General features: G+C 42.8%; 1 protein-coding gene across 2 annotated transcripts; it reads left to right on the plus strand.

Moving 5' to 3' along the window:
• The first annotated feature begins 3,204 nt into the window (after positions 1 to 3,204).
• On the plus strand, positions 3,205 to 14,888 carry atxn2l (ataxin 2 like). 2 transcript variants are annotated; one of them, XM_022768636.1, is made up of 23 exons: positions 3,205 to 3,285; positions 3,670 to 3,727; positions 5,308 to 5,364; positions 5,462 to 5,533; positions 5,632 to 5,821; positions 5,973 to 6,091; positions 6,598 to 6,689; positions 6,819 to 7,025; positions 7,359 to 7,657; positions 8,007 to 8,084; positions 8,732 to 8,887; positions 9,733 to 9,810; positions 9,930 to 9,991; positions 10,255 to 10,595; positions 11,002 to 11,071; positions 11,204 to 11,365; positions 11,449 to 11,512; positions 11,651 to 11,817; positions 11,919 to 12,045; positions 13,342 to 13,451; positions 13,770 to 13,952; positions 14,087 to 14,255; positions 14,551 to 14,888. In XM_022768636.1, the coding sequence occupies exons 1-23, from the start codon at positions 3,269 to 3,271 to the stop codon at positions 14,607 to 14,609; spliced, it is 2,937 nt and encodes a 978-aa protein (XP_022624357.1). In that variant the 5' UTR covers positions 3,205 to 3,268; the 3' UTR covers positions 14,610 to 14,888. The 2 variants fall into 2 exon arrangements, with proteins under 2 accessions (XP_022624357.1, XP_022624358.1); XM_022768637.1 differs by lacking the exon at positions 3,205 to 3,285 and adding an exon at positions 3,313 to 3,370.
• The last annotated feature ends 738 nt before the right edge of the window (positions 14,889 to 15,626 follow it).

Here is a 15,626-nt window from a genome sequence, read left to right on the forward strand (position 1 = left end):
GAGTAGTTTTACTTTTGATTCTTTCAGTACATTATACTTTCAATAAAGTTGCACTAAACACCTTAAGGTAAGATTTCCCTTAAAGTCTGACTTAAGGTTTCTTCAAAATAAAAACGGTTGCACAAAACACCCTTAAGTCTTCTCCTTGAAATTTCCTTAAAATGTTCAAATGTTTTCGTTCATATAAAACAAGAAATTTAAAAACCTCAAAATAAAAAAATCTACAAACAGAGTTGATCATTAGTTGCAGCCCTTTTGCCCGTTGTACAGTGTTTTCAGACCGTAGGCAGATTCAGATGTTGAAATGACTTTTAAAAAGGGAAATTTGTGAACACGTTTTCCACTGGATTGATGCGTCTTTAAATGGAGTTTGGTGCGACGTTGTGTAATTACAGTATGTGACATGTCGGGTCTGACCGCCACATGAACCGGAGCAGGCAGGAAACATTTACCTCAGTCACTCAGCAGCATCACTCAGTATCTGCTCTCTCTCTCTTTTCTGTCTGACACACAGGAAAAAAAAAGCTGAAGTGGGAGACGTGCTTTTTCTTTCAGAGAGAAATTACTGATGATACCAATAACAATGATATTGATGGAAATAATAATAATAATAATAATGATAATGACGGTCAGAATAATAGTATTAATTTTATTTGTTTTTAAGACACCTTTTTATTTTGTATGCTTACTCCATGTTAACACTTTTTTTCCGACTCCATGTTGTAATTCAGTTGAAATGTCTTTGTGCCTTTTTTTATTTTTGGGATAAAAAGAAGGAAAAAATATATATAAGATTTGCTATAAAGCCTCATTGTCAAGGTTTCAGTATCCCTCACTCTCTTTTCATGCTGTCTTCTCCTCCTCAACCTCATCCTCCATTCATCAAGGGTTAAAAAACAAAACAAAAAACAATTAGCAGAAAATGTCAATGAAAATACCTACTTTTTCTACTTGTGCCTTTCTGTGTCTGTCGTCTCGTCATCAGCCTCTGCCTGCGTTCCTGTCGCTCTGTCTTCATCCATCCTTCAGTTTAGAGCTTGCCTGTTTTTCTTTCGCACCACATGACCTACCCAGTCATTTCTACCGGACTTTTCTTTGCTCATGTATTTGTCTATATGCACCTTTTCCCTCCCCCCACCCCCTCCGATCATCATGTTCCGTGTCCTTTTCTCAGTTTCAAAACTCTTTGTGCCTTTCTCTGTCTCTTTTCTCTCTTTGCTGGGACCGTGTGTTGAGGGTGGGCGGTGTCGTCTGTCCACCCTGTGTGGTTAGTTTCAGGTACTACATTGAATTTAATGATAATGATATAATATAAATATAGTGAAACATAGTGGTTGGTGTGTTGTCTCTCTTTTTTTTTTTTTTCTTCCCCTTTCACATGCTTGGGTCAGAGTTTGACTTAAAGATTAGCAGGTTATCCAGATAACTTTGGGCTTAACTAGTATCACAAAGCTGGCTCACTTTTAACCAGCTAGATCACCATGGTAACCTAACCTTAGAGGATCAGATCAAAACCTGTCAACCGGCCGACTACTGACCAATCAGACACCTGAAAAACTGAGCCTTCATTTCTACAGGATCCTGACAGGGACAAAAAGAGTTCAAATGAGCAGTAGATTTTGTATAGATCAGTATTTAATATTTTTTATCTCAGTAACGCCTTGACGGAATTTCTCTAAATTTGGTAAAAACGTTGACCTGGACTCAAGGATGAACTGATGGACAAAGGTCACAGTGACCTCAGAAAACACTTTTTAGCCATTGCTCAAGACTTCAAACAACAATTATGACCAAATTTCACACAAATTCTTAATATTTTATATGACTCTGGATAAACAGGGATGTGACCTGAAACTAGTGGCGGACGGAAACAAACGCAAGGATGTAATTCTAGTTTTCATGTGCATCACATAAAATCACATAGTTTGTTTAATCAGACAAGAAAATAAAATAAATAAACTCTCTATACTAAAGATATAATTCCTGCACTTATTTATAGCCTTAGAAATTATTTTATTTATTTATTTATAGCTTTGCAGTTATGTGTCATATTATTCACGTTTCACCTTGTTGAACGTCACTTCCTGCTGATGCAATAACTGAATTTACCTGCAGGTATCAGTATTTCATCTCACATCATGTTGAATAGTTAACTCACTGTTCCGGCGATGTCGTTGATAATTAATAACTCCACCTGTTTCAGATCACAAAATTTAAAAAACATTTAACAGAGAGTTTAATATCAGGTGAATAAATGAGAATAGCAGGTAACAGACTTGTTAAATGTAAGACATTGCAGAGCTTTCAACCGCATCTCATGGTCTTCCTCTGTGGATGGATGGATGTTAAAATGGGATAACCTTTTATGAATAACTTCTAGTTAAATAGTATACCACAAACACTGAACTTTATTGTTTTATGCTTACTTATTGCTGGTAATTTAAATTTTTTTTTAAAAATGACCTAATACCAATACTACCATTAAATTGACCAATACTGCTATTAATTAAATGAAGGTTAATTTATTTAATTTATATAATTTAATTATATAATAATTACATTTTTAATGTAATTTCATTTAATTTTTTATTTAATTTAATTTCTAACCCTAACCCTATTTTATTAATTTCTAATTTATTAATGAAATTAACAACAGCCTTATCAAAAAATCTTTAAGGCTTTGCCAGGAATTAAAACTTTATTTAGTCCATCATGTATTTGTTGTAATAATTTGTGCTAATTTGCGTCCAAACACAAAATAAATAATTCTCTTCCAGGACCAGTGGACCCGCCTTCAAGGAGCAGAATTATCATATTTATGATTGACAGCAGAAAAACAAGCCAATGGGAGAAAAGGTCAGAAGTGATTGACGTAAAGTTTATCCAATCAGTTGTTACTTTTAATCAATAGGCGGGGTTTACGATTGGTGCGTTCGTTAGACTCGCTCGGTTGAGCCCGATTGCGTTCACTGTCTGTTAATATGTGAAAACATTAACACCTCCCGCCAAACTACATTGATAGAATTGACGATGTGAGATGCAGCAAAAACTCATAGTGATACATATGAGAATATTTAAACGGATTCGGATGCCGGAAACGAATCCACCCGCCAGACTCGAGCCGTATCACGTGATCAGCAGTTTCCGGGTGTTGACAAACCGAGCGCACCCGGCGCCGTGTTTTGTTGTTGTTTTTCAGCGGTGTATCGTGTTTGGCCTGTCAAACCGAGTGACTTTTCACCGGAACGACGAAACTGGAGTAACAGGGATGCACATGACTAAAAAGTATAACTTATAACTCAGACTTGCTCACCTGTCAGTTTCTAATGTGATGACAACAGCGTTTCTAGCGGCTCGTCCGTGTCTCTTGGTAAAACTCGACGTCTACGCCAAAGCTAGCTAGGTTAGCTTACCTAGCTAGCTGATTTTACTATTCTGTACAACAGCAACATTTAGATTTTCCGACTTTATATTCAAGAGAAAATGTTAAGATTATGGTAGTTGCATTAATATTCACCAAATCACGCTATGTCAGTGGTGAGGTTGCTAGCTCGCTAGCTAGAAAGGCAGCAGTGTAGCCTGTGTGGGGCTTGTTTTTATTGTTCTCACTGAAGGAGGAGTTGGTATCTGTAGCTGTTAGCTGACTGTTATTATTTTCACCTTTTGCAGGACAAGGAACACAATGAAACCACCGTCACAGACTCAGTCTTCTCCCGTAAACAGCCTGGTAAGTCGAGCCTGCTCAGCGCAACCTTTAACACAGTGAGCTGTGATTGTTGTGAGCAGCTGATGAATTATTTATCCCAGCTAGGTGTGCTCATGTTTTCCTAGTTAATTCTGAGGTAAGAGTGATTTTTTAAACGAGCAGCAGATTTTAAACATCCTGTCACTGCTGACAACAAGCACCCAGGCTGCTGAAGTGTCCTTAAAGCCTCGGTCCAGACGTAGACAACAGGCTACATATATATTAATATGTAAATAGGATATTTAATGCTGCAGCTGGGTGAATTGGAGCCAGTTTAACTATACACAATTTGGATTGTCTCATGTTTTGTTCTGTATGTCAGGTATATTCTGTATGTTCAAAGTAACAGACTCTGTATAATGGAGTAAAAAATACAATTTCTCCCTTTTAAATGTTAAAGCTTAATTAAAAAGTATCTCAAACCTGTGCTCCAGTAAAAACATCTTGTTATATAGTTCAACACTGTCACTTTACTAATGTTTTTTTTGTTGCTGTTAAAAGTTTAAATAAACACTAAATTAAAAAAAAATAATACGAGATTAGTCAAGTCAGTTTAATCGTTATACACTAAAATCAGGGATTTATGATCTGTTCAACATATGAAACTGATTTAGATCCTTGATTCAGTTTAAGGAAAAACTGTATAAAAACAACAACAAAAACAAATAAACAAGAAAAAAAAATGAAGATAGACCAACAGAGCAGGGATCCCTTCTTCAGGACCAACAACATGCAGCACAAACAGAACAAGCAGGAATGACACTTTATTATCAAGTAAATACAAATTATAAAGTGTGATGTGCTGAGAATCAGACAAAGTTAATTTCTTTTAAAAATCTGTAACAGAAACTCGTGTATACATCACAGCCTGAACTAACATTGGATTACAGACTTAATTGATCAATACTGGCTTGTTGCAGATGTATTGGATATTTGCTTATATGTTCATCAGATAAGTAAGAAGAAATGTCTGAAATGTAGGTGTCAGACAGTTTCTCCATCGCTGAGTTTGTCTACCAGAGAGCAGTGACAAGTTTATTTTTACACTTCATCACTAACGATTATTCCATTATTGATTAATCTACTGAATACTTTGTTGATTAATTGATCAATTGTTTGGACTATAATATATCAGAAAAATAGGTAAAAAACTGCTTGTTTTGTCTGAACATTAGTTCAAAACTCGGAAGATATTCAAGAAAATCCAGAAATATTTTCATTTGAGGCTGAACCAGTAAATCTTTGAATTTTTTATTATAAAAAATACTTATTTTCAGTAGTTCAACTAACTTAATAAATTTTAGCTCTAAACCTAGGGAGCCTTATCAGAAACAGTTGTTAATTTTGTAGATATAAACAAAAAAGATTATTGGTTGATATATTGTTGTTGAATCTTTTGATCAGTATTGGCTTCAAAAATATACAAAAGCTTTTTATTGTTCCACCAAACAAGATTTAGTCCTGTCAATCATCCTGACCTTTGTTCTAATTCAGCATTTTACAAAGGTGATAAACATTTGTTCTGTGTGTAGATGACTCTGACTTATCGTCTGTGTTTGCAGGTATTTGAAGGTGTGTACAACAACGCTCGGATGCTTCACTTCCTCACAGCGGTCGTGGTGAGTAGTTGGTGTCATGTTCTGGTTTAAGTGGATTTTTTTTAAGCTGATGTTGGTGTAAAGAAAAGACTGAAGCTTTCCTCATTGTTGATCGCAGGGCTCCACCTGCGATGTGAGAGTGAAAAATGGCACAGTGTATGAGGGGATCTTCAAGACTCTGAGCTCTCAGGTAAAAAAGCTGCACAGTCTCTCACCTGAGCTGTCACACCAGCTGCATTAAAGTTCAGAAATGGATGATTTCTCTGTGTGTACTCTCCCGTCTGCCAGTGCGAGCTGGCCGTGGACGCTGTTCATAAACGAAGTGATGGAGATGAAGGAGGGGGAGGTGAGGAGGGAGGCGGAGGAAGCCAGACGTCTGCCCCCAAGATTGAGGACATCACTGACACCATGATCTTCAGCCCGACCGACCTGGTCACCATGACCTGCCGGGATGTGGATCTAAACTTCGCTGTCAGAGGTAACAGACTCACAGAGCGGCTGTCGGAGTGTGGGGGAGGAGCGTCAGTGTCGTTATCTCTATGGTTGTTAAAGCTCTTATTCACTCTTATTTAATAACTTCTGTGTGTGTGTGTGTGTGTGTGTGTGTGTGTGTGTGTGTGTGTGTACAGACACGTTCACCGATACAGCCATTGGCCCGTCGCGGGTGAACGGCGAGCACAGAGAGAAGGTGCTGCAGAGGTGGGACGGAGACGGAAATGGAGAAAACTTCGAGCTGGAGTCAGACACAGTGAGGAAACACACACAGACACACACACACACACACACAGACACACACACACACACACACACACACACACACACACACACACACACAGACACACACACAAGTTTGTTGTCAACCTGTTGGATGTGAGAGAAACGTGCAGGTGTAAAGACCTGAGCGACTTCGACATCATGGACAGACAACGGGGCTCATATTTCTTATTTTTTAGATAAAAAGATAAATTCGAGATGCTTCAGACACAGTTTCTCATTATGTAATTTGTCCACCAGGGGGCGTGATAGGTTTACTGTTACACTGGAAGCGCACAACTTCCTGTAGTTAGATCCAAAAATCTATAATCTAAAATCTTAATGTAAAATGACTCGATATCAGACTCAAGAATCAATATTCGGCTTTTTCATAGTGATCCAGTGATTTCTGTTGTTGCATCCACGTGATTGTTACAGGAAACGTTGTTGCTCCTGAATCTGTGTCACCGCTTCATGTTTGTTTGTTTTTTCTCTCGTCAGTCAAACGGCTGGGACGCCAACGAGATGTTCAAGTTCAACGAGGAGGCGTACGGCGTCAAGTCCACCTACGACTCCAGCCTCTCCATGTACACGTGAGTGAGATCACCCCCACCCTCGTATAAAACTACGTTTCCTCTTCCAAAGAAAGTGGTCAAATCAAATCATGTTGAAAAGACGCTTCACTCCCAACATGGCCTTCCTGATAATCGTTGTCTTCCCAGCATGCCTTTGGAGAGGGGGAACTCCGAGGTTTACCGGCAGCGTGAAGCGCGAGCAGCCCGGTTAGCCGGCGAGATCGAGGGCAGCCTTCAGTACCGCCGGCGGGTTTCCTTAGAGAACGACGAGGGCAGGAGCGAGGAGGACAAATACAGCTCTGTGGTCCGAGAGAGGGAGGACAGGGCCAGCCCCGGATTCTCCTCCAGCGGCAGGTCAGAGCAGCTTCGTCACGGAGCCTCTGGAAATAACTTATATCTGTGGTGCAGTTCTCCGTCCTCCTCCTCAGGGTTTCTGCAGGTCTTACAAAGTCTGAGTTCAGGCCTTTAAAGGTTTTGATCCTAAAACTCAATAAAAACTAAAAAACAGGAAGTCGTGGTGAAATCAGTAACCAGAGCAGCTGAAGTTAACATCCCCACATCTCCCTAAACTAGAGTAAAAGCAACAATGATTAAATGACTGAAATTAATTCAGTTTGAACGGCATCTTATGTCTGTTCACTGTCCCTCCTGGGTTCACGTTGAAACACCCGCCATCTTGTTTTCCAGGGAAGGTAAATACATTCCCCGGGCCCGAGAGATCGGCCTGCCAGCGAGGGCCGGAGCCTCCGGTCGATCCGCGGCGGCAGCAGCGACCTCCTCCAGGCACCCGCCGCCCAGCTCCTCCTCGCCCAAACCGCCCTCTGACAGGAGCAGCCCGCTGTCCGTCAGAACGGCCTACTCTCCTCACCAATCACAGAGCAGCCCGCCTGCCGCCGGCAGCCCGCCCTGCACCAATCACGTCCTCCCACACTCGCTCTCTCATCCTCAGGCGCTGGCCGACACCCCCCGCTCGTCTGTCAACGGAGGTAAGGAGCGGGGAATTATAATAATGAATTGTGTCTTTATTCATTAAAGGTAATTAAAACTAGATTCATCTCTTATTTATTAATAAGTTTCATAAATAGATTTGATTTAACATGAAAGTCTGATCTCTTCTGTTTACTGTCACACTTCAACCCTTCCTCCACTTTAGTGTATAACTAGTACATAACTAACTATAACTAGTGTGTTGCTCCTTAGTGTTTGTGTGTTTGTGTGTCTGTGTGTCTGTGTGTCTGTGTGTCTGTGTGTTTGTGTGTTTGTGTGTTTGTGTGTCTGTGTGTTTGTGTGTCTGTGTGTTTGTGCATCGGCTCTGACTTCCTGTCTCGTCTTCAGTTGCGATGAGAACTTCCCCAAAATCTCAGAGACTTCAGAGAAACCTGCGGACCCCCCACTCCCAGTCCTCTCCTGCAGGTACACACACACACACACACACACACACACACACACAGACACACACACACACAGACCAGATGTGATGTTTGAAGAGAACAAACCTGGTCATGATTCACTCCTCATTTAGTGATGATCAGATTATGTCTTGTTTACCTTGTACAATCTGTCGATCAATCGATTGATTGATCGATCGATCAGTCACCTTGAGTGAAATTGTTTTAAAATGTTTTTTAACGTTTTAAAACAAAATGATCTTTAAAAACATAAAAAATCTTTAAAAACTCCTTTTGATTTAAATTTTTTCTTGTATTAAGAACTGTCAGTGTGTTAAACCAACGATAGGAACTTCTGTCGAACCACATCGTATACGTGTTGCAATCTCAGTCTGATTGATCGCTAAAAGATTTCCTCCGTGGTAAAAACATCAGAATCAAAGTTGATAGCTGGTTGGAAACAGGAAGAATTAAAAGGAAATGTCAGAGACAGATGGAGAATCAACAAGTGATCTGCTCTCAGTTCAGTCCTGAATGTTTGATCGTTATCGTTAAAATAAAAAGTGCTCTGAGGAGACATTACCTGAGAAGCTCCTCCTCCTTTCACTCGTCCTCCTCACCTTCCCTCCGTCTCTGTTTCTCTCTCTCTTCATCCATCTCTCCGTCCGACAGTCTCTCGTGCTCCAAAACCAGACGCCCCTCCCCAGGACCCCCCGCCGGGTGGCCCTGCCTACCTGGACTCATCACCCTCCGCTGTCACCACGGCAACCACCACCATCACCGCCACCACCAAACCATCCGGCCCCACCCCTCTCTTCCCTGTCGATGGTGAGACGTTATTCAGTTATTTGATGGTGGTTTGACTCAAACTTTATAACCTGATGTTTATCTCAACAGTCTCGACCTCGATCCAGTTCTACAGGTGACAAATAGTTTAAGTCGTTGTGGTGCAGGACTGTAAATGATCTTAGACAATAAACAACAAGAATCATCTTTAAACTGAAAATTTGTCCAAAAGATTTCATTTTTTAATCACACTGAAATAGCGATGACGGGTTGTTTCTCCATTATTTTCACTGCTGGCACTAAACTGATTTATCAGACCAGGTTGCAACACCTGTGACAGTATCAATGAGTTCTCTAGTTAATTTCCTTATACTTCATTATTTCTGCTGATTTTTATAATTATTCATTTGAAAAGACATAGTGAAATAATTAATAATAAAATGCTAAAATACCTCGATGGTTATTAATAACTAAACATTATAGAATTCTTTACGTTAAAATGTTTTGGGTTCAAATGCAACAAAATATTGTTACTGATATTGAGCTGAATTATTTACACTTAATGTGAAGAAACAAATCATGAAATCATGTGAAGTGAGGCTTATTTATTTAGTATAAATGTTTTTTTGTGCAAAGGTTTTTCATCTAATGACAAACAATTAATGAAAAGTGAATGTAACCATGTAACTGAACTATCAACAAACTGCTGAACCTTCCAAAATAAAAGGAAGAAACAACAAAATACTGAACCTTCCAAAATAAAAGGAAGAAACAACAAAATACTGAACCTTCCAAAGTAAAAGAGCACACGTTCTAAAGGGATAACTTGACACAGTGACGTTAGATTCATCAGACATGTTAATGAACTCACTCTTTGTCTTCCACAGTGAATGAAATCCTGAGTTCAGCAGCTAAAGAGCGAAGTGAGAGTCAGTCCAGTCCTCAGGACGGCAAGAGCAGCAAAGGTAAAAGACTTCTGTCCTTCCACTCGACCTGACTGAGTTCAGGCTTCAGGCAGCCGTAACACACAAACAGCAGCAGTGATGTTTAGTCTTAAAAACACCTGCTTCTCCGTCTCCATCAGCTCCGTCGGTGCAGCAGAGGTCTCAGCTCGAGGAGCTCCGCAAGTTTGGGAAAGAGTTCAGGGTAAGACCTGCTGTGGTGCTGAGGGTGGGGGTTTTCTAACAAGACGGGGGGCTTCGATCTGGATTCAAAGTTTAGAGATTTGATATTTCGAGTGAAATTTAAAGCTCCATATTTTCCTCTTATCCTGTGTTTTATTTTGAAGAGTGCAGTTTTACATCTCCTCTCTCAGGCTTTTGAAAGGTGCTCTGAGAAAATCCTTGGCAGGTGATTGGATGAACAATGCATCTGTAGTTTTTCACTCTGTCTTCTTTTCTGTCCGTCAGCTGCAGCCCAGCTCCTCTCCCTCAGCGAGCCCGGCGTCTGCAGATCCTCCTCAGCACAGCTCCGCCCCGCCCCCCGACTCCTCCTCTTCCTCCTCATCCTCACCCGGCCCGCCTAAACCTGCCACCTCCCTCACCGCCTCTGCCCAAGATCCGCAGCAGGCCTCCGAGGCGGCTCCCCTCACCACCACGCCTGCTGCTCCCACCCCTCCAGCTCCACCCAGACCCCAGTCCTCAGGGCCGGAGGGGGCGCCGCCTGGGAGCGCTCAGCCGACCCCGACCCCCGGCAGCGGGGAGGAGCCCTGTTCAGAGAGCAGTGAGCGAACAGAGGCTGTAGCTGCAGTGTAAGTTACAACACATCCGCTCAGTTTGTATTTACATGTATGTAGCTTATCTTCTTCTCAGTGCATATTTTTGATATCTATCCGTACGGACCATATACTATATTATTAATTCATCTATTATTGATCTTGTCATTTTTAGTACTTTTGCATTTCTCTTGTACCGTCCACTTTGCTGCTGTGACTCTGCAAATTTCCCCTTTGTGGGACTAAGACAGGAATATCTTACTTTACCTCACCTCACCTCACCTGTACCCCTGTAGACTTTTATTTTGTTGAGGTAATGTTTGGACTTTGACAGCAGACTCGTGTTATGAAAAGACCTTTATGTGTATTTTTTTATGACGTATTTTGTGGCTGAATGTCGTTTTCTTTCTTCTTTTTTTCTTTTTTTTTCTTCTTTTTACAGGCAAGTGAAAAACTCGACACTGAATCCGAACGCGAAAGAATTTCTTCCCATCAAAGGAAACGCGGTGCTGGTGAGTTTGTTGAACACACACTTTTCACTCACTCAGTGTGTTATAGAAGGTTTCTGTCGTGTCTGTTCCACAAACAGCTGACTCCACTTTGACTTTTCTCTCTGATTTAATTCTTCTTCTGTGGTGTGACAGAAACCTGCGTCGACCCCTACTCCTCCTCGACCGACGCCCCCCAGCCCCTCTGTGGTGCTGCCTCCTCCCGGACAGCAAGGAGGCGGGGCCATCTACAGCAACCCACCTGGACACTACCTGTCCTACGTCTCCCCGATCCCCCTCCAAGGACACTCCATCCAGGTTCGAATCCCTCGCTTTAGTCCGTTTGTTGTATTGTCTCGGTGATAAAATGTAATGTTGTCGTCTCCTCGTCGTCTCCTCAGGCTCCTCAGATGTACCAGTACGCCATGTCGACGGTGAACCAGGGCAAATACCCCAGAGCCAAAGGTACACACCGCACACACACACGCAGGCGATGATCAGCTGATGAGTAATTGTGCATTTGGGTCGAAGCTCGTCAGTCTGGTCAGAACGTGTCATCCACATGCTTCTTATAAACACTGACTTCCACTTCTGCTGGTTCAGGGCCGGTGGTGGGGCCCCGCCCGGAGCACCACGCCTCCCCGGCCTCCTCCATGATCTCAGCGGCAGCCTCCGCAGCTGGACCCCCGCTGGTGGCGTCGCCTTACCCCCTGTCCTACCTGCAGTACGGTCAGGTGATCCAGGCCATGCCCCCACACTATCACGGACAGGTAACCGCCGTTAACCAGAGACGTGTTTGTCTCCTTATGAAATAAAACAATTTTCTTTTTTTATTCTTGATTTTGGTTTAACACTTTTTGTTAATTTCCAGACAGTCTACTCGATGCTGCAGGCGAGTACAAGGATGCTGACATCCGGGGCCCCTCCTCAGCCGATGGGTCCTGGCCCCCAGTACCCCGGCCAGGCTGAGGGCCCGGGGCCGCAGCAGGCCATGTATGGTAAGAAGCGTCAGGACGTACGATATCTCAGGAACGCTTCCACGGAACTTCTTCAAACTTGGCACAAACATTCACTCGGACTTAATGAGGAACTGATTATATTTTGGTGGTTAAAAGGTCAAAGGTCAACGTCAGTGAGACCTCACAAAACAAAATTACAAAAAGACTTCACGGATGGTTCATATTTTATACGACTGGATAAACAGGGATGTAACCTGGAAGCAGTCTGAGTGGAGGAAGCAGTAATTCTAATTTTAATGAAAATTACAACAGTTTTTCTTTAAATGAAAATAATTTTTGTCATGATCAGTTTTCATCAGCTCTGAATTCAGGGCTCAGAAAGGAAAAGGGTGTGAAACAAAATGTTCTTGTGGTGAACACAAGTCAGAACATTTATCTGAGATCAGCCACGCAGGAAAATCAGCTGCACACCCACATTTGTTCACTTGATAACGATGAAGCCAAAGTCGTTCATACGGTTACATAACGAGCTTTTAAGTGCAATTTAAACTGGATTTTAAATTAAACCATGAATAGTTTTAATTTCTCACACAAAGTGCAGTAAAGAGAAGGAAGGTGAATCTGATCTGGACAACTGCAGTTATGTTCCTGCTCTTATTTACTCTCTCCTCTCTCTCTCTCTCTCTTCTCTCTCTCTCTCTGTCCTCTTGGTCCTCTGATCTCTCTCTCTCTCTCTCTGTTCTCTCTGTCTCTCTCTCTCTCGTCTCTCTGTCTCTCTGTCTCTCTGTGTCTCTCTCTCTCTCTGCTCCTCTCTGTCCATCTCTGTTCCTCTCTCTCTCTCTCTCTCTCTCTGTTCTCTCCCCTCTCTCTCTCTCTCTCTGTCTCTCTCTTCTCTCTCTGCTCTGTCTCTCTCTCTCTCTCTCTGTCTCTCTCTCGTCCTCTCTCTCTCTCTCGTCTCTTCTCTCTCTCTCCTCTCTCTCTCTCTGTCTCTCTTTCTTCTCCTCTTTCTCTCTCTCTGGTCTCTTCTCTCTCTGCTTCTGCTCTCTCTGTTCTCCTCTCTCTGTCTCTTCTCTCTGTCTCTCTATCTCTCTTTCTCATCTCTGTCTCTCCTTGTCTCTCTCTCTCTTCTCTTCTTGTCTCTCTCTCGTCTGTCTCTCTCTGTCCCTCTCTCTGTCTCTTTGTCTCTGTCTCTCTCTCTCTGTCTCTCTCTCCCTCTCTCTCTCTCTCTGTCTCTCTGTCTCCCTGTCTCTCTCTCCCTGTCTCTCCCTCTCTGTCTCTCCCTCTCTCTCTCTGTCTCTCCCTCTCTCTCCCTCTCTCTCTCTCTCTCTCTCTCAGCTCCTCAGGCGTTCTCTCACCACTCGGGCTCCATCCATCATCCTCAGCCCTCCAGCACCCCCACTGGGAATCAGCCCCAGCACACAGCACCCAGCCCAGGACACTCTCAGGTGGGAGCTGCTGCCGACTCGTGTAACACTCAGGGTTTCTGAAGTTACTGTGTTTATGTCGTTGATGATGATGATGATGATGATGATGATGATGATGAGTCCATCAGCAGGAAAAGCCTTTGTGTATTTTGTAAAATTGTTGACAGCACAACGTATATATATATATTATACTCTGCTCATCTTTGCCAAAATTTAATACAATAAATTGTATTGTTAATTGTTTAAGTCTAAAACAGGAAATAGAAATAAAAAGGAAGCAGGTTTTGGCCACTTGGCACCAGGTGATGTTCCTGTTAACGTCTGTGTGTTTCCTCTCAGTCGAGTCAGGGCGGTCCTCAGCCTCAGTCCTTGTTCCACTCCGGAGGTCTGTCGGCTCCCAATCCTCCGAACCTGCCGCCGGGACACAGCTCCCCGCAGGCCTCCTACACCATGCAGGGATACGGCCTCCCCACCCACCAGCCGCTGCCCCACGGCTTCGCTTCCATCAGCCAACTCACACAGGTCGGCACCAACGACACACACATGCCTCAGCGACCACGTGACCTGCCTGGTTTGGACCTGACGCCGTGACAACGTCAGGTCTGGACTCCGGTTCTGTTTGCGATGTCTCATCACTGTGTCTTTGTCCCCTGCAGGCTCACGTCACCGGAGGCATGTCAGGACCTCACCACTCTGCCGGCCACGGCCCCCCACCCGTCATGCTGCACTACGCCCCCCCTCAGCAGGGCGGCGGCTCCAACCCCCAGCACGGCCCGCCGCCCCAACAGGGAGCGCCACAGCATTTCTACATCGGACCACACCAAGGTAAAACACACCTGGGGAACAGCTGCACAAAACGCCCTTAAGTCTTCTCCTGAAGGTTTCCTTAAAATGTTCACTTAGGTGTTAAAGGTTTTCTCCTTATCTTAGTCTTAAACTTAAGGAAAAAAATTAAAGCTTAAGTGTCACATTTAAGTAGAAAACTTAAGGTGTTTTGTGTCACTGGTTCTGTGTGCTACAAAAAAAGCCAACAAACAATGAACAGTGGAAATGTTGCTGTGTAGAAACATGTTGTGGTGTTAACAGTGTGTGTGTGTGTGTGTGTGTGTGTGTGTTACAGCTGTTCAGGTTCAGGCTCACGCGGCCCAGCAGCTGTCCTTCCACCCCTCTGCAAACTGAACTGTCCTCGAGGACGAAACCCCAGAATCCCAAACAGCTCACAACATTCCCGCCTCCCAACGCCCCTGTTTTTTTTGTTTTTTTTACCCAGGTCTTTTAGAGCAGCAGGGGAAAGTTTTAATATGTAAGTACAGACTGTTTTCACACGCGGACACGAAGCTGGACTGACGACACAGACCTGTTGGAAGGTTTTGGACTGACGACAGTGGAAACATTGTTTTTTTTCTCCCCATCCCACCTCTGTCCTTTTACAAGATGAAACCAGTTCATTAATAATAAAACCACTGAAAAAAAAAACAATCAATCTCCTGCGATGTTTGTAACAAAAATAACTTCATATTCCATCCAACAACTTTTCTCAGGAAGATCCTGAGTGAGTTTGGTTTTCCAGCCTGTTGAAGTTGAGTTTCTTACTGAAGGAAACTTCAGGGAGAAGTTAGATCTCATCATCAGCTCAGTTTAGCCTTAAGTTACAGTTTACTGACTAATGTTGACTGTTTCTTTAATTATGTGACGTAGAACAATGAGTCTTAGTTTATAAAGTCTGTAAGAACTGGTCCTGGTCCTGGTCCTGGTCCTGGTCCTGGTCTGAGGAGTGCAGGTGTGTTGCCTTCACACTCAGTCGGCTTCAACAGTTTAATTGATTTAAATGAAATCCAGCAGAGTTAAAAAGGTTTGTTTAAGGTTTAATTCAGCTGTAGTAACATTGACAACATGGTAACAACACATAAATACACTGTAAAAAAAAAAAAAGTCATATGAGTGAAGACATTCTCAGGAGTGTCAGTAAAATGGAGTAAAGCTCAAACATCAGTCCCTCTACCTCACGGTGTCAGACGCACTGTGGAGGGAAGCGTTAACAAATAAGAAAACTATCAGATCTTCTCCAGATAAAAATGACAAATATACTTTAAAAGAAGCTACAGAATTTAAAACAGAGACAAACTGACAGACAATGATGGGGGAGGGGTCTCTCTCTCTCTCTCTCTCTCTCTCTCTCTCTCTCTCTCTCTCTCT

Source organism: Seriola dumerili, unplaced genomic scaffold, assembly GCF_002260705.1.
Source record: "Seriola dumerili isolate Sdu_G_001 unplaced genomic scaffold, Sdu_1.0 BDQW01001787.1, whole genome shotgun sequence".
Lineage (NCBI taxonomy): Eukaryota > Metazoa > Chordata > Actinopteri > Carangiformes > Carangidae > Seriola > Seriola dumerili.

What these genes read in the sequence shown, in the direction of transcription:
- atxn2l (XM_022768636.1), top strand. An exon ending in TCTAAACTTCGCTGTCAGAG is followed by an intron (nt 5,822 to 5,972) that starts GTAACAGACTCA and finishes GTGTGTGTACAG; the next exon opens with ACACGTTCACCGATACAGCC. An exon ending in CCGCTCGTCTGTCAACGGAG is followed by an intron (nt 7,658 to 8,006) that starts GTAAGGAGCGGG and finishes TCTCGTCTTCAG; the next exon opens with TTGCGATGAGAACTTCCCCA.